At 56.4% G+C, this 21,368-nt stretch overlaps 1 protein-coding gene across 11 annotated transcripts in view; it reads left to right on the top strand.

Moving 5' to 3' along the window:
• The window catches only part of LOC121045012 (transmembrane protein C17orf113), a 50,760-nt gene that overhangs the window by 7,356 nt on the left and 22,036 nt on the right, over window positions 1-21,368 (top strand). For 3 of the 11 annotated variants that reach the window (XM_040497570.1, XM_040497571.1, XM_040497573.1), the window contains exon 2: window positions 14,780-15,031. In XM_040497570.1, the coding sequence (XP_040353504.1) occupies window positions 14,782-15,031 (250 nt within the window). In that variant the 5' untranslated portion in view covers window positions 14,780-14,781. Of the gene's footprint in view, window positions 1-7,098; window positions 7,232-8,493; window positions 8,614-14,779; window positions 15,032-21,368 lie in introns of those variants that run through there. The other 8 variants (XM_040497569.1, XM_040497574.1, XM_040497568.1 and 5 more) reach the window with 6 other exon arrangements.

The raw sequence follows: 21,368 nt of genomic DNA, 5'->3' as shown, positions 1-21,368 counted from the left end.
ATGCCCCACCCCCTCGGCTCCTGCCTGTCCCTTCCTCTGGGGCCCCAGACACCTTAGAGTCTGGTCACTTGGAATTTGCACAGGGTGGAGACCAAGAATGGGGGTGTTTTCCTTGGGGCTGCCTCCCAGTCTGCCTCCTGGCTGAATGCAGCCCAGGGAGGGTCAGGGATGCCCTGCCGCGGTTGAGATGGGGGGCTGGAAGGGGTGGGGGATGACCCTCAGATCCGCCCAGCCAGAGCACGTGGCTGGAGCGGCCAGGGTGACCGCAGACCTGGCGGCGAAACAGACCAACACACAGGGCGCTTGTCTGGCTGTTGCTCTGAGCTCAGGGTGTGGCCCTGGGCAGGGGTACAAAGGGGCCTCTGTCAGTGCAGGGCACAGAGCCCACCTGGGCCAGGGCAGGCGCCTGAGGAGTGAGGGAGGTGGGCCCAGGGGTGCTGGGAGAGACCGGACTTGAAGTGCCACAGTCCCGAGGCTTGGGTGTCATCTGACACCGTCCCTTTCTCTCCTGAGCTTCAGTCTCCTAGCCTGTAAAATGGGATCTTAATCCCTGCCTTCCAGATCTGGTGCATTGTCAGGACCCACTTTGCTGACGGACGAAAGCATGGCCTTCAGAGAATAATGTATTTTTAAACATTATTTAACAAACACACACAGTGGTTACCATGTGCCTGTTTGCTGAACACTTTATGACCAGTGGCTCATTTAATCCCATAGTGACCCTCTAGGAGAGGTACTATTTATTCTTATTTTGCAGATGGGGAAACCAAGGCACAGACCGAGGTCACACAGGAAGTGGCAGAGGTGGGATTTAACCCAGGCATTATGGCTACACTATGTTGCTTCCCAAAAGGAAGGGGTGGGCATCATGCCAGGCGCCTGGAGTAGGGTGAGCCTGATTCTTCAGCAAGGATAGGGGTATATTCTGGCACACCTTTGCCTTGGGGAGCACAACTGGGCCATGTCTCCCATCTCAGGGCCTGGCCCGTAGGGCAGGGCTAAGGGTGAAATAGGAGAGAGAGAAGTCAGACTCCACAAGAGGAATCCGGGATCAGAGACCCAGGAGAAGGAGCGGAGCACGAATCTCTCAGGGTGGGTCACAACTTTCCCACCTGTGGCTCAGTTGTGGGGGCAAGTGCGCCCAGCAGAGGCTGGGGTAGATTTGGTACTCCTTCAGCTAAGATGAGGCATACCCTGTGGGATGCCAGGCTCAGCGCCGTGTGCTTGGAGAAGCCAGCCCTACCCCTGAGAGACCAGGGTCTGGCCGGGCATGAAGCATGAATAGAATGGCACAGGGGCTTGGGCCCAGGGGCCGAGCGAGGGTCGTAGGGAAACAGACCCCACGCCCACAGCGGTGGGGACCTTCAGGCTTCATGATAAGCCTAGGAACATGCCCGGGACTTGCCTGTTTGAGAAAGGAGGCACTTCTCAGGTTGAGGGCAGAGATGGGGCAGTGGGAACCAATGTGGCGGGTGGTCCTGTGTGGGCGTGGCTGGGGTCCGTGGTGGGGGGCGCTCCGTGCCAAGCTCTGACCTGAGACTTACTCTCCTAGACACATCGCTAGACCTGTCTGCTCTTCAGAATTACCTGGGTGCTTGTTAGAAAGGCAGATGCTGGGCCTTAGCCCGGCCCCTAAATCTGAACCCCTAAGGCTGTGGCCCAGCCCGCAATGCCGGACAAGCTCCCCAGGTGATACTCACATGGACAGGCACTTGGGGAAAGTGCAGGGCAAGGGGATCTCACTTTTGGCTGTACATCAGGATCACCTGGGCAGAAATTAAATCAAATCCTGTCGCCTCAGCACCACCCCAGCCCCATCCGGTCAGAATCCCTGGGGAGGGGCCCAGCCATCCGAAGTTTTCACTGGTGATTCCAGTGAGCAGCTACAGTCGAGGACCCTCAGGCAGGCCTGTCCCTCAAGTCAGCCAGGTCTAGGCTGAGCTGTCCCCTCCTGAGAGAGGCTTATTCCTGGCCACTCATCCTCCCTGACCTGTGTGGTTAGCTACTTAATGGCTGTGACCATTGTCCCTGGCTGGCAAGCTCCATGAGGGCTCCTCAGGACTGTTGTTCAGTGCTGGGTCCCCTGGGCGAGGAATGGAGGGAGGGCCTGGCATATAGTAGGTGTCCGACAAATGTTTCCTTAGTGAGTTTATTGAGCCCCAACTCTGTGCTGGGCACAAAGGGAGGCGTTCTCCTTACATTATCTCTTAATTGTCCCAACAATCGCACGAGGTAGATACCGTTGGGCCCATTTTACAGGTCAGAGAGGTGAAGCCACTTGCCCAAAGTCTGACGACTCCAGAGCCTGGTCTCTGTCCCGGGTCCCACGATGCCCCCTCCCCCTCCCCGGCTAAGGTCACTGAGCAGCCTTGCTATAGGAAGCCAGACAGAGGATCTGGAGGGGGGCATGGGGCATGTTGACAAAGCCCATCCCAGGAGCATTCTTGGAACCTCTCAGCTGGTTTTGAAAGGCCTCCTGCATGGCCTGCAACGGCCATGTGGTTCCACCCACCAACCAGCCAGTTTGAGAGGAGGACTCCTTGATGTGGTCGGGACTTCTCCCTGGCCGGCAAGGTGGACCGTGGCCACCCCACCATCTCCCTCAGCCACAGTGGGCTTGGAGGCTCTCCCTCCCTCCTGCTCAGGGTGACCCCGGAATCTCAGGGCCATTTTCAGCTTCTCCCTGCCTCCATCCTTCTGGATTCGGCTTCTTATACTGAGGAAGGGGAAGGGCCCCAAGGTCTGGTGGGGTGGGCTGGGGTGGGAGGATTCTTTCGAACAAACTAACTAAATAAGAGCATCAGGAAATGAAGGGTGGGTCGGGAAAACCCAAAGATCTTAATTTCTGCAGGGTTGATCCTGGCTGGTAGTCAGGGCCTTTCCCGGCCTGCTCTGAATGCAGCTCTTTAAGTAAGAGGGAAGGTAGCCAAGGTCCCGGTGAGACCCCGGGGCCTTCAGCCTTTCCCTTCCCTCCCATGGGGCAGCATGGGGAAGTCCCCCCAGTAGGCTGACTGCCTTCTCGATTGCTGCTATCGAAGTTAATATTCTGGGGAGGGGGCCACCCTGCTGTGGGCACCCCAGTTCCCAGCTTCCTCTCCTCCAGCTCCAGCCTCTCCTATACAACCCAGGCAGCTTTGCCAAGCTGGGTGAGGAGGTTGAAATAATTTCCGTTGCGTTGGCAACAAACACAAGCTGGATACAGCTTTGGACTGGGAAAGACTGGGGGTGGGCTGCCAGCCTTGCGAGGGAGGATGATGGGCAGGAGGGGAGGGGGTCGGTCTGGACACGGGGATGGGCACCCTGGGTGGGAGGGGGCATCGTGGGTGACATTTTGGGGGTTCCCCCCAGGCCCATTTGTCTCCCCTCTCTTCTTGCCCCACTGGTTTCCAATGCACCGCCATGAGGAAGTTCTTTCTGCAGCCTTGTTACCGTCCCTCCTGCGGTAACTAACAATGCCATCCTTCACACCGCGATGGCTCTTTCCAGCTTGCAGGGAATTGTCCGTTTGTTATCTTATTTAATCTTCTCAGCTGTCAGCCTCGGGTCAGGGGAGTTAGTAGTAGTTACTGTTACTGCTGTCCCCATTTCACAGACGAGGATACTGAGGTGTGGAGCAAAGGGGCGTGTCCCCAGTCACAGGATAGTAAGTGGCGAAGTTGTAGTAAGTGCTGGTCCCACGTCTCTTGGGCTCCCCCGAGGCCCTGCAAACTACTCCCACAGACAAGGCTCATCCCTTTCCCCTGGCTCCTCCCCCTGCCATCTCTCCAGGACTCAGGAGCAGCCCAGGCCTGGAGAGGTCATTCTGTCCATCCCCCTGCCTCTAGCCCAGTGCAGTGGAGCCGCCAAGTGGCCAGCATCTGCAGCCATGATCCAAGAGAGGATGATGGTGGCAGTTGGGGGAGTCAAGGGTGTCAGCTGCTGCTTCTTTTTGAGCAAAGACTTTTAAAGTTTAATGTGATAATCTCATCCTGATCACTGCAAACTGAGGCCCTCATGCTCGTCCAAGAATCCATCACCGACCGGCCTCATACCATGAGCAGGAAGGCTACACTGGGCCCTCCCGCCTCCCCACCCCCACCCTGATGCGTGTCGAGGTGGACTGAGCCTTTCGGCTTGGTTTTAGTGGAACGAAGGTGGTTCTAGATCACGGTAAGGATAATTTGGGTCTCCCTACCTCGAGACCGGGACAAGTGGACCCCACTTCCTCCCTTTTACATATGCGAAGTTAGTGTTCTAGGAAAGTAAGAAGGGCTGCTGGAGAATCTGGGTGGGAGACCCGTCAGAGGGCATAGAAAACCCCGGCCAGGGATGCCGGAAGTCAACACAGCCCCCCACTCCATTTTACTGGCTGGGAAACCGAGGCCTGTTGCTACTGCCTCTACATCACGCCTGCCCAGAAGTAAACCAATTAACACCGTGTCTGGTTCTGTGTTCCCAGCGCCTGTCTCATTATTTGGGGATTTATGTCTCGGTCACCGTGAAGGACAACCGTCCCAGTTTCCACTGGGGGGAGCCTGGCCAGCCCTGGAGCTCAGCAGGGCTGGAGGTGGTGCCATCCCGCTTGGGGCAGGATGGGGATTTAATTTCAGGGGGATTTGCAACCAGTGGGGAGCCGCCCTGGGCACATGGTGGCTCTGGGCTATTTTAGGAGGCAAAAGGCTGGCCCCGTTGGGGGAGGGATCATGGCGAACTTGTTCAAGCCATTAGTGATTCTGTCCTTTCGGTGGGCATAGAAAGGACCTGTGGCGGAGGAGACAGGCCCACCTGAGGGTAAGGCTTCTCTCACCCTCCTGGAACCCGGGGGCCCAGAATTACTCTGCACACCCCAACCTAGTTGGGGCCATGATCAGAATAGAAGCCTGAGCCCTTTTGCTACAGGCTTTGCTTTAGCTGGAGCTCTGGGTATTATTCACTAGTAGGAATGATTAGCGTAGCCATCTCATAATTTAGTGGTAGAAATTAAATTTATTGAGCACTCAGGGAAGGCCCCGTGGGGCTGGGAAAAAGACTCAGCCTTTAAGGCAGGCACAACCAGGCTCCTGTCCTATATAGGCTGCTTCCAAGCTGGTACCATGGGTTACGTAAGTCCCTTCCCCCTCTGAGCCCACTGCCCTGTCTCTCAAGCGGGGACCATAACACCTCATTAATGATACTCATATCATTAATTGGACACGTATTACGTCAGGCACTCTGCAGGGATGATCTCACATCACCCTGTGTGTTGTCATGTATTAATGGCCCTGTTTTACAGATAAGGAAACCGAAGCTCAGAGAGGGAAAGTAACTTGCCCAAGCCCACACAGCCAGAGTAAGGAACCCACTCCATTTCTGGTGCTCACAGCGAGGGGCGGTTCTTTCTTCAAGTCCAGCAATAAGTATTGGTTGCCTTTGGTGAGCTAAGCATTGCTTTGGGCTGGGCATTCTTCACAGACAAGACAGAGGGAGAGGAGATAACAGGATGAGTGAGACTGGGCTGCCCTGAGAATTGAGTGGCCCAACTAGAGACTAAGCAGCTTTATTTAGACTAAGGGTCATTTTCTGGCCAGGGGAAGGCAATACCCAGGGCCTGAATCCCTCCTTGGACGAGTGGTAAGTGGGCAAGGGAGCACGGCCTGGCCCCTCCAGCCCTCATGAAAATGCTTTCCATGCTTCTTTCCTCCTCACCCCACAGGTGAGGTTACAGGAAAAGTCACCAGGCCTTTAGAGCCACCACGACATGGAGCAAAGAGAGCCTAGACCTTGGAGTCAACCAGATGGGTTCCAACTCTACCCCTTTCTAACTGTGTGACCTTGAGCAGGTGAACTAACCTCTCAGAGCCTCCCTGTCCTTATCTTCAAAGGGAGAAGAGGAACACTCCTCAGGGCTAGGGGAGGGACAAAGATGTGGGAAGAATACAGAATACAGAAGGGCCTCAGCTAATGGCAATGTTTTTGTCTGTGGGGTTGGAGTTTAGGGGCATGTTATTCCCAGGTGTCTAGGTGAAGCCACGTCTTTGCGGTGGCACTAAGCTGGCACCTGTGTTCCTGCTGAATGATTTCAACAGGCTGGGCAGAAACGGAGCGCCAGTAAGCCTAAGCATAAGGCCTGGTGCTCCCAGTTCAAGAAATCACTCTTTTGGTGATGAGATGGGGTGACTGAACTTGCCAGCATATCATGTGAAATAGCCCTCCCCCCCCCCCCCCCCCCCCCCGGTTCGTGGACCCTCAGTTCTGTATAGTGCTGACTCGAGAGTGCAGAAAAGTTAAGGACTGGGCAGCATTAGGAGAAAACAGGGTTGAGGATCAGGGGAGTGACTCTCTCTTTTTCTGTCCTAAAAGAGGACATCGAAAGCCTAAATTAGCTTAGAGGGATGTGACTAGGATAATAAAGCCCCTGGAAACAAATGTTTATTAAGTTGCTTAGTTCAGCTCAGTTGGTCACCATGCAAGGTATTGGGTGGAAGAAAATAAATAAAAGCCTGGAACTACCCCACTTGGTGCAGAGGGGTGGCTGGGGCAGGATTTGGGGAAGACACGTCAATAGAGTGTGATAAATACCGCATTAGGGACCTATACAAGGTGTCCAGGAAGAACATAGGAGGGGCTTCCTGGAGGAGGTGGCCATGTCAGGGGAAGAACAGTTGGAGAAGAGACCCCTTAGGACGAAGCTGCCAGCCACGTTGAGCTGGCTGTGGAAGGCGGTGTGCATTCCTTCGGCACCACCGAGGAGCAGATCTAGGGCCTGTGCATGAGCATGAGCGTTACAGGGAAACAGTTGCCAGGCCTCCATACTTCTGTCACTGAGAACCCTCCAACAATGGAATAGGCCGTCTTGTGAGGCAGTGAGCTCCCCGTCACTGGCATGTGTGAGCAGAGGCCAGAGGGTAACTCTGGCAAGTTACAAAAGGGACAGGATGGCCTCTCGGACCCCTTCCAAATCCGAGCAACTGTGATTCTCTGTGGACAGACACGGGATGTGGACTGGGACGGACAGAGGTGCGACTGGATCAAGTGAGAGGGCGGGTGTGCTGCCGGATGGGCTTTTGTTTATAATAGCCGCTTTATTAAGATATAATTCACACAGCATCTACTTCACCCAACTGAAGTGTGCAACGCACTGCAGATTTGCTTGTAGAGTGGACATGAATCCATGCATAACTGTCTACCCGGCGTCTGTGTGCTAAGCATCCAACTGTGTGCTGGTGCCTCAGGCACCTGGGAAATAAAGACTGTGTCCTCACAGAGGAGACAGGTAAGTGTCCAAGCAAAAGAATGACATCTTGGGAGATGTGCCAAGAGGGGAATAAAGCAGGGGTTGGGGCAAAGAATAATGGCGCTAGGGCAACGGGGCCTGGGGAGGCGACATTGGAGCTGAGGCCTGAGCGACAAGGAAACAACCCTGCAGAGGTCAGGGGAGAGTCCAGGCCGAGGGAGTAGCAGGAGAAAAGGCCTCAAGACAGGAGTGAGTTGGTGGGTGTGAGGCCCAGCAAGCAGTTCTGGGAAACTGAGTGGCTGCCAGGTGCCCTGCCCCAGTGGGCGGGGTATGGCCAGGGCTCCTCATGGTGGGACCTCCTCTCTCCAGTTCTGGTCCACAGGAGGCCTGCCCTACCCCAACCAAGGGTGAGCAGCATTGACACCTCTTCTTTGGATACAAGAACCATTTCTGTCTCCTTCCTCTGAGACTAATTTTCTGACCCTGTTACTGCCTCCCCATTAACAGCACTCTCCAGAAGTCCTGCCTCCAGCCCCTGCCCTCCCCTGCTTGGCTTCATGCTCCTGCACTGTGCCCCCACTCTGGGCCAGACGCCATGCACTGACTCCCTGGGAGAAATCAGAAAAGACCCCCAGGTGTGTGTGTGTGTGTGCGCGCGCGCGCGCACACACACACACACACACACACACACACACACACACACACACACGGGTGAAATTTCCTCCCCCTGCCCCAGACCCCCAGAGGGGGATCCTAGGAGCAGTCTGGAGTCTCCCACTTGGTGCTCACTTCCTGTGTGACTTTGGGCCAGTTAACATCCCAATCTTTTCGGTTTCCTGGTCTGTAAAATGGGGATCAAACCAATTCAGGCAGAGTGGTTATGAGGATTGAATGCGATCCCTCCTGGCACCCAGTGGGTGCTCCCTGAATGTCAGCTTCCTCCTTCTCTCTGAGCTGTCCCCCAAAAGAGGGGCAATTTGCAGGGGGTGGGGAGATCACAGCAGAGCAGTGGGACGTGGCCACTTTGGGGTTCCCTTCCCGGAGCTCTAGGACCCCTCAGACGCTGAGGAGCATTCTATGCCTAGCGGGCCAGGGGTAGTAGGGAGGATACTCACCAAAGGGCCAGCCCTTTTACAGGGAGCACCGCTTGGTCCCCCCTCGACTTTCTTCCTGGGAAGAGCCGCCGCGCAACTCCTTTCCGGGGTCTCCCCTGCGCTCCGCTCGGAGCGGCGCGGCTCCTGGCACCTGCTCCGCACGGGCCGGCCGGGGGCGGGCTCGGGAGACCGGCGGCTGCCCCGGGACTCGCAGTCCGGGACTCCTCCGCCACGCACCTCCAGGAGCCGGGAATCCGGATCGCCCTGGGTGGCGGGCGGCCGTGGGCCGCTAGATGCAGCCCCGCTCGGGTCCGCAGCGCCCTTCAGGTAGGCGCCGGCGCTGGGCGGGGGGCCGCACTCGGGCTCCGTCCCCATCCCGGACCGAGCGCCGCTGGGGCTGAGCGCCTGAGAGGGCCGGCGCGCGCCGAGGTGGGGGTGTAGGGCTGCGGGCAGCGGCAAGGACCCTGCCCCACCTTGGCGGGGGTGGGTGCAGCGGGGCGGTGGGGGGGGGGGGGTGCTCAGGCAAAAAGCGGCAGCTTAGCCAAACACGGACGCTGGGAGGGGGGCAAGGGTGATGGCAGGAAGGACTTACAGTTTCCCCTGGGGGAGGGAGGCTGGGAGCCACAGAGCAGAGAGGGTGAGACTCCCACCCTAAGGAGGGGACCATTGCCTGGAGACGGGGAGCTGGACAAAATCATTCCCCTTTTCCTAAAGAGTTTAGCGAGAACCCCCAAATCACCCCACCCTTATCAGCCCCTGGGATAGAATAGAATGGAGGGAGTAGGGGAGGGGAGGTCTCCTGCTGTCTTCTGAGGGGTGCAGAGAGCACACTCACCACCCCTCTCCACTCTCATGATCCCCAGTCATTGGAGGCCTTTCTGTCCTCCCTTCCCCTCTCAAGCTCAATGCCTCATTTTCAGCAATGGGCATAGGTTGGGCCCTCCTGGCTGGCCTCCCACCCACAACTCTCAAACAGTCTGGGACTCCCAACCATCCTCCCTCCAGCTCCCTCTGGCTCCCAGCCCTGGTTTGGGAGTGCTGATGGTGGGGCCATCCCCGGCAGGGAACGGGGTTTGGGGGAGCTACTGCTCGGCCTGGACGGGGAGAACAGGCTGTGGACAAGGAGGCCAGTGCACCAAGATCCTGGGCCCTGGTGCTAAGAGAGGGGGGAGGGGGCATGGGGATCTCCTGCACAACAAGTCAGGTTTCCCAGGCCTTGCCTGGCAGCGGAGGCTAGGAAAAGGGGTGCTGAGGCTAATATTCCCTTCCTTACCACCCCCACCATCACGATCTTAGAAGCAGCTGCTGTGCGGCTACTGTGGCCCCTGCAAAGAGAGATGCAGGTTAGATAGCAAGAAGGACTTCCTTCCTGAGGGTGGCTTGAGGGTCTTTTGAGGGAGTATCGCTGCCCAGAACAGGCAGCCCCTGCCTTTGGGGGTGTCAGCATGGCAGGAGGCCCCCCTGGGACACGCAGCCAATAGGGGGTGAGGACCGGGCAGACTGGGGGAGGGGAAGTGGTGGGAGACGGTGACCTCATCTCTGGACCATGGCTCTCCCTCTCCTCTCGTGCCCTCTGTCTCCTTTCCTTGGGGCTGAGTGTTGACTTTCAGCACCTCTTGGTCAGTTCACTCTTGAAACCCCCAGCACCCGGCACCCCCAGGAGAAGGTGATGGGCTTCCTCTGTCACCCCTTTGAATGGGAAGACAGACATGGACACTTTGGTTTGCCTCATGGAAACCCCCCACCTGGCCCCTGACATCTGGAACAGCTGTTGCCCAATCCCAGGGCCTCCTGCGCCTCTCAGGCCACCCTACTCCTCTAGGTGTGGGCCTCTGGCTCCTCTGGGGTGTGACCCTGGGGTGACGCCAGCTCTCTGAGTCCACAGGATGGCTGGGGTGGTTGCCACCCTGTGGTGGCCATGCACCGAAGTGGCTTATTCCCCCTTGTTCACCCTAGACAGGTGTCAGCCTTGGGAGAGGGGAGGTGGGGTATTGAGGGGGGCAGCTGGGCCCAGGAAGGCTCACACTCTTCTAGGCCAAGAACAGACAAGACCTCTCTTCTTCCAGACACTTCTCTCTGCAGCTGGGTTGGTGGGTGGGGCAGGTTCCCCAACCCCTGCTGGTGATCCTGTGAGCGACTGGGATGAGGGCTGTTAGGGTACACCCCCTGCTCCCGCATTGTAAAGCATTGTAAACGGGAGAGAACTCACCTACCTCTCACCTGCCTCTCTCTTTGACTCTGAGCCTCAGCTTCCCCATTTGTAAAGCCTCACGGGGTTGTTGTGAGGGTTAACGGAGAGGGTGTTCGTACAGTGGCCCAGAGGGCAGTGGGCGCTCACCGCGGGCAGTTCTTTCCCCGTACCCGCCTGCCTTTCTCTGGTGACAGAAACAGATGCAACCTGGCCTTCTCTTTGCCCCCTGCTTCAGAGACAGCTGCTAGGTGCTTCAGTGGCGACACTGCCTGCAAAGGACCTAAGAGATTAGCCCAGCCCAATCCTGCCTCTCCAAAGACAGAAAACTGAAGCCCAGAGGGACGGGGACTAGCCCGAGCTTGGCCAGCCAGCCAGGCTCCCACTCAGAAGCAGGGCCTGGGACCTGGCTGGGAAAGGTGGGAGGGCAGATGTTGGCAGACTGGGGGGGAAAATACCAGAGTGTAATTGGGCTCATTAAGGGTTTAGTGAGGGAGCCCTTCATGCCCTGCCAAAGGCTGGGGACAGGCCTAGAACCTTCCTCTCTCGTTAACCCTCTGGCAAAAGCAGCTCTTTCCTGAGGACCCTCTTCCCCAGACTGCATCTGAAACAACTCCCTTCTCTGTACCTTATAGCTTCCAAGGTCCCTTTCCATCCAGCCCTCTGTGGGTGGGCAGGCCAAGAGCTCTGCCTCACTGCAGTGCCTGAGGGCCCCACTGAAAGCCAAGTCCCAAGTCCATTCATCACTCAGCAAGAGAGTGGTGGAGAAGGAGCCCTGAGGTCCTGCCTGACTGTTCCCTCCACTCCCCACCCCCTCCAGCTCCGTATGGATGGACAGACACACAGACAGACAGACAGACAGACAGCCTGGCCCCATCAGCTCTCCAGCTCTGGTGTGAGCCTGCCTTTAAGAGGGTGGCCCCCTCCACCGTCCAGCACCCCCACCCCACCCCCCCGCATTAGCCCTTAACTATTTCTCAGGGAAGGTGGGAGCAAGGAGCTTTACCCCCTTCCTGTGCAAATCAGACAGACAGACACCTGAGTACATGCATGCACTTTTTCTCTGCTTTCACTTGGTCTTTTTCAGAACTCTGTTCAGGTTCAGTTCTTTCTTCACATCCCCCTCTCCCAGCCTCTCTGGCTCTGGCCCCTTCCTGCCAGGGTGTGGCACCTCCCTGTCTGGCCCTCCAGCCTGTTAGGGGCTGGGCACCCCCAGGTGTCCCCAGGAGTCCTTCCCAGAATTTGTAACCACCCCCTGCCCCACCCAGAAGTTCAAAGGAGGGCTTGGCAGGCCTTAAGGACAGGTGGGATAGGGCAGTGGCTGAGGACTTGGGCTCCAGGGTCAGACAAGTGTAGGTTCTGGTCTGGCTGGGAAACTTCTCAATGCCTGTTCTCGAATCCATAAAGTGGGATAACAGGTTAATAATAGTGCCCAACTCATGGGGTTGTTGTGAAGCTTAAAAGAGATCCTATGTGTAAAGCACCTGGCACATAGTAAGCTCTCAATAAACAGGGCTGTAATTATAAAGAGGTGGCCTGGGTAGCTGGGTAAAGGGGGAGGCAAGGAAGCTTCTAGAAACAGCTCTTCACTGTCTTTTCATGTACTTTATTTTTTAATTATTTAAATGTTTACTTATTTTTGAGAGAGAGAGAGAGAGAGAGAGCATGCGCACGCAAGTGGGGGAGGGGCAGAGAAAGAAAGAGAGAGACACTCAGAATCTGAAGCAGGCTCCAGGCTCTGAGCTGTCAGCACAAAGCCCAACATGGGGCTTGAACCCACAAACCATGAGATCATGACCTGAGCCAAAGTCAGATGACTGAGACACCCAGATGCCCCTGTCTTTTCATGTACTTTAAAAAAAGTCCACTCCCCTACCGTGGGACTCAGTTTTCCTCTTCTGTTAAAGAGAACGTGTGAACCAGGTCCTGTCCAAGTGTATGTAGGTCCAGCTAGAGTGAGTCGTGCTGCTTCTTTACAGGGGCCAGGGCAGGGGGTGCTGGCCTGGGGTTAGGCCGATGTGTACATGCCCTAAAAAATGCCCACCCCTCCACGTTTTCTGGCTGGGAGTCAGAGCTTGGCTGGAGCAGGGTGGCTCCTGAAGGGACAGCTGGGAAGGCTGGGTCAAGCAGGGCAGGCCGCAGCAGGCCAGCAGCCTGGCCGGGGGAACGCAATTAGCCCCGGAATCCAGGCAGGCCCTGTGAGCCCAGAGGCTGTATATCACAGGGGTTTAATCAGCCCCATGGCAGATATTTGTCTGTTCTCGTGGCCCGTGTCCTCCGCCCGCCTGTCATAAATTGCTCCGAGATTTCAAAAACCCCCTGTCTCCTCGCTGGTGGGCAGGCCGTGCTCCTAGGCGTGGCCAGGAAAATCTCTTTCCCCTGAAGCCTCTTCCCCCCTTGGCAGGTTGGACCCCCGCCCCCCACACACACACCTCCAAAACACTTGCATCTGATACTCTCTTCCTGCTCCTTCCTCCTGCTGGGAGGTGGGGGGAGAGACTTGGGCAGCCAGCCACATAACCCTGATGACCTCCACCTAGAGGTGAGAGAGCCCAATGTAGGTGGGGGCTCAGTGCTGCATAAGAGGGGCGTCAGTCACAAGGTGAGGGGAGTAACCTTCCAGTGTGCCCTCTGTGGACAGAACTGTGCCCCGGACCCCAGACAGTGCACGGGAGGTTTGGTGTGGTTCAGGGTGGGGAGGCAGCCTGGTTCCCCCAAAAAGTGTGGAGGAGTGGGGTCCTCCCTGCGGGGAGGGGTATAGAGGTCCACCTCTTAGCTTCCAGCTAGATGTTCGCTGCGCCGCCTGGAGCCTGTCACTGGTACTGCACCCCAGCCACCCCACCAGGCTTCTGGGACGGCTGCCTTGAAACCACCAGGCACCTACCAAAGCCCAAGAGTCAGACCTTCCCTGGATTCGTTTTCTAGGGCTACTGCAACAAAGTACCACACGCCAGGTGGCCCAAACAACAGCAATGCATTGCCTCACGGTCCTGGAAGCTAGAGGTCCACAGTCACGGGGTCATCAGTGTTGGTTCCTTCTGAGGGCAGCGAGGAAGTCACAGGTCCCTGACCTCAGGGATTCTCTGGCCCCACGAGGAAGGCTCAGGCCCTGTCCTCAGGAAGCCCCCAGGATGCAGCACAGGTGGAGAGCACGCACACTGATCCAGGAAGGAAGTGAAAATTAACACAGCTCGGTGTGAGAAAGGGGGTCGACCACCCCCAGAATAGAGCCAGTGAGAGGCTGAGGAGTCAGGCAAGAAAATTTCAGAGAAGTGAGTTGGAAAGGGAAGACTGTGGGTGGCAGATGAGGGGCATGGAGGGGTGGGGTATGTGTCTGCAAGAGAGGGGGGAGGGGGGGAGGGAGGAGAAGCTGTGTTCAGCAGACGCAGGCAGTAGGGCCCAGGTCGCAACTGAAAATATCAACTGTTGCCACAGCCCTGGGTCGCCAACACAGCAAGGGACATCTGGAGCCACGTGGGACCGGGGTGGGGATGGCTTCACACACTGTCAACGTTTGTGAATGTCACCCGGCCGGGCACTGGACACAGGGAGGTAGGGTTTCTGCAGTCACCCCTCTGGCTAGCGGCCGCAGCAAAAGCGCCACATGCCTGCCTGCATCAGGACTGTCAGCGCCTGCTGTGGGGCCCAGAATAGGGCCCTGGCTTCCACGAACGTGACTCCCCTAACCTCACTGCCGCCTGCCCCTCAGTGCCCGCCCAGTCTGGTCTCCAGGTCTTCCTCTCCAAGCTTTGCCCAGCGGCCGAGTCCCCAGCTGTCAGCCTCTTGGTGTGCAGGCATTTGTGACACTCTTCCAGACAGTCCTGTATTTTTTTTTCTTAATTTTTTAATGTTTATTGTTTGAGAGAGAGAGAGAGAGAGAGAGACACACACACACACACACACACACACACACACACACACACACACAAGGTGTGAGTGGGGGAGGGGCAGAGAGAGAGGGAGACAGAATCCGTAGCAGGCTCCAGGCTCCAAGCTGTCAGCACAGAGCCCCACGCGGGGCTCAAACTCACAAACCGTGAGATCGTGACCTGAGCCAAAGTTGGGCGCTTAAGCAACTGAGCCGCCCAGGAGCCCCAATATTCCTGTATTTTAACGCTGCTTTGGTTGAAATGGACCCCGTTACGCTCCCTTTTGCCACCCTTGGGTTGGGGATGCCCCAAAGCTGGGAAGTTTCATCTGGGACATGGGACTCAGGTATCTCCTGAGTCCTGAACCCCTCTTGCTCCTTCTCTGTATTCACAACACCCAGCCTTGGTTCACTTGTCTCCCTCTCTATCTGCTCAGGTATGAAGCGGCCACTGAGCCCATCTCCCCCGGGTGAGAAGGAGCCGCCCACATCTGGAGCTACTGAGTGCCCCCCTCGGCCCCCAGAACTGCCTAAGCCCAAGCGGGAAAGAAAACGGCCATCCTACACGCTCTGTGACGTCTGCAACATCCAGCTGAACTCAGCAGCCCAGGCCCAGGTGCACTGCGGGGGGCGCGCCCACCAGAGGCGGCTTCGGCAGCTCAGCTTGGGAAAGACCCCTGCCGGGCCAGGTCAGTGTCGAGGGGCGCCGCTCCCACAGGCTTGGTCTGGGCCCCATGAGCGGCACTGGGTCTGTGGCCTCTCTCTGGGGGGTCTTGGGTCTGGGATCCCTCCAAGGGGGTCTCAGGGTCTGAAGTCCCCCTGATTACCGTAGAGTTTTATTTTGCATCTGGACAACCCTCTTTGGGGTCTTTCAGGATCTTGAGGGTCTTTAGGGCTGAAGACTTCTCTTGAGGTCTTGTTGGGATCTGGGAGCTCTCCCTGGGAGACTTCTGGGGCCGGACCCCTAAGCAGCATTTCTCCAATCTGGAGCCCTCTGGCAGGGATAGGCTATCTGACAAGGGTCTCACCTGCAGGGTGTCCTGGGATCCTGAAGGCCGGGTTCAGCAAGCTGTGGAACCCTCCAGCTGAGGGACAGGCAGGGGAAGCCTCTCTTCCTTTGGCCGCTGGACTCCTGGCCGGGATTTCTGCCTCTCCCTGGCTGGGGTGACTTTGCAGAGGTTTGGCTCTAAGCACTGAAGGGGCCGCTGGCTACAAGACAGATTTCTGGGGGAAATGGGTGAATGCGTTCGTGAGGGTGATTCCAGCTGACAGGCACATAGGGGCCGTGGGGGAAGCAAGGAGAGGCAGGCTGCTGGCTGACAGGGTTCAGAACCAGGCCCAGTGTGGGAGGCCAGAAGGGCCAGGACTTCCGCCTGGTTCCTGGGGGCAGCACCAGAAACCTACTTTGCAGCCCAGGTAGGCAGCTTTGCCAGAGGGCTGTAACAAGCCTGCCTGTTCTTACATTTTCATTTATTCCTTTTAATTTTAGAGAGAGAGAAAGAGCACAAGCCGGGGAGAGGGGCAGAGGGAGAGTGAGGGAGAATTTTAAGCAGACTCCACACTCATTGTGGAGACTGACACGGGACTTGATCTCATGACCGGGAGATCATGACCTAAGCGGAAATCAAGAGTCACCCAGGTGCCCCAAGGCCGCCCGTTCTTTGGGTGAGTAGTCATGGGTCACCCATTGTGTTCCCTGCACTGTGCTGGGGACTGGAGACAAATCCTGGTCCTGCCCCTCACCATCCTGCGCCAGGATTGAGTCCGTCTTTTGGTCTGAGACAGACACAAAAAGAGCAGCTGAGTGTTGTGGGTGCCACATGTGGGTACAAAGGAGAGAGGGTAGTTATACCTGGGGACACCAGGAAAGGCCTCCTGAAGGAAGGGGGATGTGCTGAACTCTGGAATAGGCGCACGGGAAGAAGGGACATGGCAGGCGGAGGTCACTGCGTAAAGCAAAGGCAGGGAATGGTCTGATGGCTGGTAACTGCTGTCCACCTGAGCACTTGGGGCTGGACGCCAACGCTGTGGCTCTGACTAAGAGTGTATCTGACTGTATGGATGTTTCCAGAGTGTGTGTGTGTGTGTCTATATACGTCTGAGCTCAAAAGCCACTCACTAATTCATTAGATATTTATGGAAACCTACGTGCAAGCTGCTGTTCAGAGGATTCATAGTTGTACTTCTATCCACCTGTACTGAAATATTATTGACATGGAACATACGTAAGCTTAAGGCACACAATGTGATGACTTCATGCATATATATATATATTATAAAACAATTACACATATACACGATAAGGTTAATACCTCCATCCCCTCGCTATCTTTATGATTACGCATGTGTTGATAGCCTTTTTTAATGTTTATTTTTGCAAGAGAGAGTGTGTGAGCGGAGGAGGGGCAGAGAGAGAGGGAGACAGAGGATACAAAGTGGGCTCCGCACTGATAGCCCAGAGTCCGATGCAGGTCTCGAACTCACGAACTGTGAGATCATGACCTGAGCCGAAGTTGGACATTTAACCAGCCGAGCCACCCAGGAGTCCCTGTGTTGATAATATTTAGTATCTTCTCTCAACTTAAGTATCTAGTGCAGTGTTTTTATTATAGTCACCATGCAGTGCATTAGATCCCCAGGTCTTATCTGAAAGCTGGGAATTTGTACCCTTTGCCCAACATCTCCCCATTTTTCTGACCCACCAGCCCCTCGAAACCACCATTGTAATTTCTATTCTATGAGACTGGCTTTTTAATTTTTTAAATTAATTTATTTATTTTGAGAGAGAGAGAGAGGGTGCACAGGGGAAGGGCAGAGAGAGAGAGAGAGCAAGAGAGCAAGAATCCCAAGCAGGCTTCATGCTATCAGCATGGAGCCCGATGCAGGGCTCGAACCCACGAACTGTGAGATCATGACCCGATCCAAGATCAAGATTCAGATGCTTAACTGACTGAGCCACCTGGATTCAGTCTAAAGACTCGCTTTTTTAGATTCTGCATGTAATTGAGGACATACAGTGTGTGTCTGGGAATTCATATTTTTCAAAGGTGGCATACCTACCTGTCAAAAAAGAGTTGTCTGAATACACACGCAGGCAAGTTCGTCCAAGATAATAACAGTCTTCACAGAGATGGGTATATGGTGCTTGGAGAAGTGAGTCACTGTCCCTCCAGTCATCTGTCTGTGCTGGCCCGTGCCGGGATTCTGCACAGAGACGTGCTTGGTGCCTGCGACCCCTTGCATCTTTATGATTGGATGTGTGTTGATAACATACACGGTCAGGCACACACACAGTCTAGAGGGGGAGACAGCCATGGGGCCAGACTTTTCTAACCGTCTTGTTGAGGGAGTGAGCAGCACTGTGGGAGCATGCGACAGGGATGGCCGTGCCTCCGGCAGGGATGGAGGGTCCTCGGATTTCCAGGAACCCTGGAATTTAGGGGCTCCAGCCAAGAACCTGCTCTCCATTGGCCTCATTGTTTCTGAGTCTACTCCAGGCCGTGACCCCCCAACACCCACCCACTCCCGTGGATCTCTCCTGTCTCCTTGTCTCTCTGAGGGCTGGGGTGGGAGAGGCAGGCCCCCAACTGCCCTGCAGTGAGGGGTGGGGGTAAGAAGACCTCAGGCATGCGGAAGGCCTTTCCCAGCCCTTGGCGGGGACTGGGCCAGAGCAGAGAGCCCTTGGGGTGCAGCTCCGGAAAAACAGAGTCACACCTCAACTTTCAAGAGGCTCCAGGCAAAGTATAAGGAGGCTTTAACACACTGCTTTGTTCCTAGACACGTGAGGTCTCAGACCTGCGGCAGCCAGGAGGGCCATGCGTCCCTGGCAGGATGCTGAAGGTGGGGGGGGTGGGACAGCCGCTCTGGGCTCTGGGAGGCCTCCTGGAGCTGTCACTTTGATTAGGGGTCTGTGGGGCTGGCAGCCTGCACAGCGACAGGCCGTCACAGGCAGCGAGGCAGGGACCCTCTCCTGCTCATGTGCCCGAGGCCATCCTTGGGCGGTGGAGGCAGGGACCCTTCCCTCTCTGAGCCTGCTTCCCCATGCTTGGGTCAGAGGCCTCCTGACTCTGCCACACCTAGGTGAGCCTCGAACTCTTGGGACAGGGCACAGGATGAGGAAGTGGCAGGTACCCCACACTCCCCCAACTCCCCTCTCCAGATACCTCTGCAACTTCCCCTGCCCATGCTCCGCCCCATCTGTCTCCCACACAGTGCGCCCTTTCATTCTTCAGGAATGTGTCTTGAGCCATCTCTCGCCAGCTCCTTGTGCTGCCTCCCACAGGGTGGGGAGTGTGGGCACCAGGCACCTCCACCCCAATAAGGCTGAACTCAGTGACCCTACTGACCATCACACACACACGCGCGCGCGCACACACACACACACACACACACACACACGCCTCTAAACAACGTTAGGTGGTTCCTGAACATCCACGGAAAGGTTTGCCGGCTCAATCCTCTTAGTTCCAACCTCTAGTGTGGATGTTGGGCTGGCACAGGGAACACGTAAGCATCTACTTAGGACCTGAGCTGTTTGGAAAGCACTGCCACGTGCAGCAAGGCATTCCCTCCTCACCCAGGCAAGCCAGGAGTAGATGATGGCATTCAGCCCTCACTTTATTTATCTGTTTGTTTGTTTGTTTGTTTGTTTGTTTGTTTGAGAGAGAGCACGAGTAGGGGATGGGCAGAGGGAGAGAGAATCTTAAGCAGGCTCCACGCTCAGCACAGAGCCTGACACGGGGCTCGATCCTACAACCCTGGGATCATGACCTGAGCCAAAACCGAGGGTCAGACGCTCAACCAACTGAGCCACCCAGGTGCCCCAGTCCTCACTCTACATTGGATATTGGAGCTTAGGGTGTTTAAGCAACATACCCAGCTGGGTTCAGATCCTAGCATGTCTGACCCACTCACCCTACCCACTTTGCTGCTGAGGAGAGCAGCACTTATTAAAAGATATTGGGCCTAGGGGTGCCTGGGTGGCTCAGTCGGTTAAGCGTCCGACTTCAGCTCAGGTCATGATCCCAGTTCATGGGTTTGAGCCCCGTGTCGGGCTCTGTGCTGACAGCTCAGAGCCTGGAGCCTGTTTCAGATTCTGTGTCTCCCTCTCTCTCTGCCCCTCCCCTGTTCACGCTCTTGTCTCTGTCTCAAAAATAAACAAACATTTAAAAAAATTAGAAATAAGTAAAAATAAAAGATATTGAGCCTTAATATTTTAGGAATGAGGAGAAGGGATGTCCAGAGAAGGTGGACTGGCTCCCAGATGACTCCACGGTGCTTAGAACCCATGGCCTCTCCTCTGCCCTGTGCCTTGGTATCCTCCACTGAAAAATGGGGAGATGCCAGCCAACTCCTCCTTGGCCTCGCCCAGCTGGGGAGGGGAGGGGAGCCTCCCAAGGCCAATCCATCCCTCCCTTCTCTTGGCAGGACTGACCCAGCCATACAATTCAGGGCCCACCCCCAGGTCCACCGTGAGGACTGCAATATGACACCAGAGCAGAGAGGAGGGGATTTCAGAAATCACTTAAGTTCCAGACAGGCCAGGGGGGGCCTTGAGTGGGGAGTGCAGGGTAGACACTAAGGGGGACAGGAGAACAAGAGATGAACTCAGACTATAATGGATTTCAGGGCATAGACGCTGTGTCTTTGGGGGCAGGGAGGGATCAGAGTGGCAGGCGGAGGCTGTCCCCTGCCCTGCACCCTGAGACCTCCCCCAGCTCCTGCTCTAATCAGACCTTCCATCTCTTCTCCGATTCTTTGCACAAGCCTCTTGCTGCATTCGGAGCCTCAGAGATCAAAGACCTTGAACTCAGGTCACGCCTGAGTCGCCGGCTTGATGAGCTCCGCACCCCCCATTCCCCGCAGATGGATTAATTTCAGTCCCATCAGGAAGCCCCGGAAGCCCTCCAGCCTGTGCCCCCATCGCTTCAGTATCTCCCTGGGCTGCCGATTCCTCCTCAGTGCCCCCAACCCATCCCGAGGCCTTTGGGTACATGTTTCAGAGAAACTGTGCTCCCCCAAGGCCACTGGGAAGTTCTTCTTGCAGTCTAACCACTACCTCCTGCTGCTGTTCTCCTTAAATGGCAGGTGATAGAAGTGCCCCTTGCTGTCCCTGGACAGCCATCACATCCCCCTCCCCCAGGTGTGAACCTGACCATCGGACACTTCCTCCCTCCCCCCCCCCCCCACAGGGACCACCAGGAAATGCAAGGTTGTCTGGGTGGAGAATTAGGGGGCTTAGCTCAGATCCCTGCTCTCAAGAAGACAAAGATTCTGTCTGTGTCTGGGTGGGTTAATTAGCTCTGGGCTTGAGTTTCCTTCCGCTCCCCAAACAAGCAACTCCTTCCCCCTAGAGCCTCTTCCTAACAAACCTGTTTTCGGGAGCTGCTGCCGCCAACCCCTCCCCAGACCCTTTGCCGGCTGTACTGGCTGCTCCAGAGATTACAGGTTATTGTCTGGCGGAGACAGGACGCTGAGGGGGTGGGGGGCTAGCGCTGGGACTGGGCTTGGAATGCCAGACTGGATCCAGCTGTGGGGTTGGCTGCCTTCTCTCCCCCATTCCGCCCCCTCCCAGCCACCAGGTGCCCAGGTGAGTAGACAGCTGGCCCTCAGTCAGGAAGAGGAGGGGGAGGAGGGAGCAAATGGAGAGACAGAGACTGAGGGGTAGGGAAGGGTATGGGCAGGGGAGGGGTGTCAGAAGTTCTAGCTGATCAGATGACCATGCCCCACCCCACCTGGCATTGCCCAGGGAGCAGGTCCAATGGTCCAGGTACTGGACTAAGAGGGGCAAGCTGCCTGCGCTCCCTTCCCCAACCTCCATGGCCAATGCTCTGGGATGAAATTGGGCCTCAGTTTCCCCTTCAGCAAAAGGAGGCCAATGTAAGGGGACGGTGGGGAGAGGATGAGTGAGGCTGGACAGGAGAATGGGGGCTCCTGTAGCAGCAAGCCCTGAGGCAAGGCTTCAAAGTCCAGCAAGAACTTTCTGGCAGGCTGAGAAGTGGCTGGCAGAATCTCCTTTCTGGAGGT

Source organism: Herpailurus yagouaroundi, unplaced genomic scaffold (genome assembly GCF_014898765.1).
Source record: "Herpailurus yagouaroundi ecotype Mexico unplaced genomic scaffold, PumYag 189, whole genome shotgun sequence".
NCBI lineage: Eukaryota > Metazoa > Chordata > Mammalia > Carnivora > Felidae > Herpailurus > Herpailurus yagouaroundi.
This window is presented reverse-complemented; position numbering and strand designations above follow the sequence as displayed.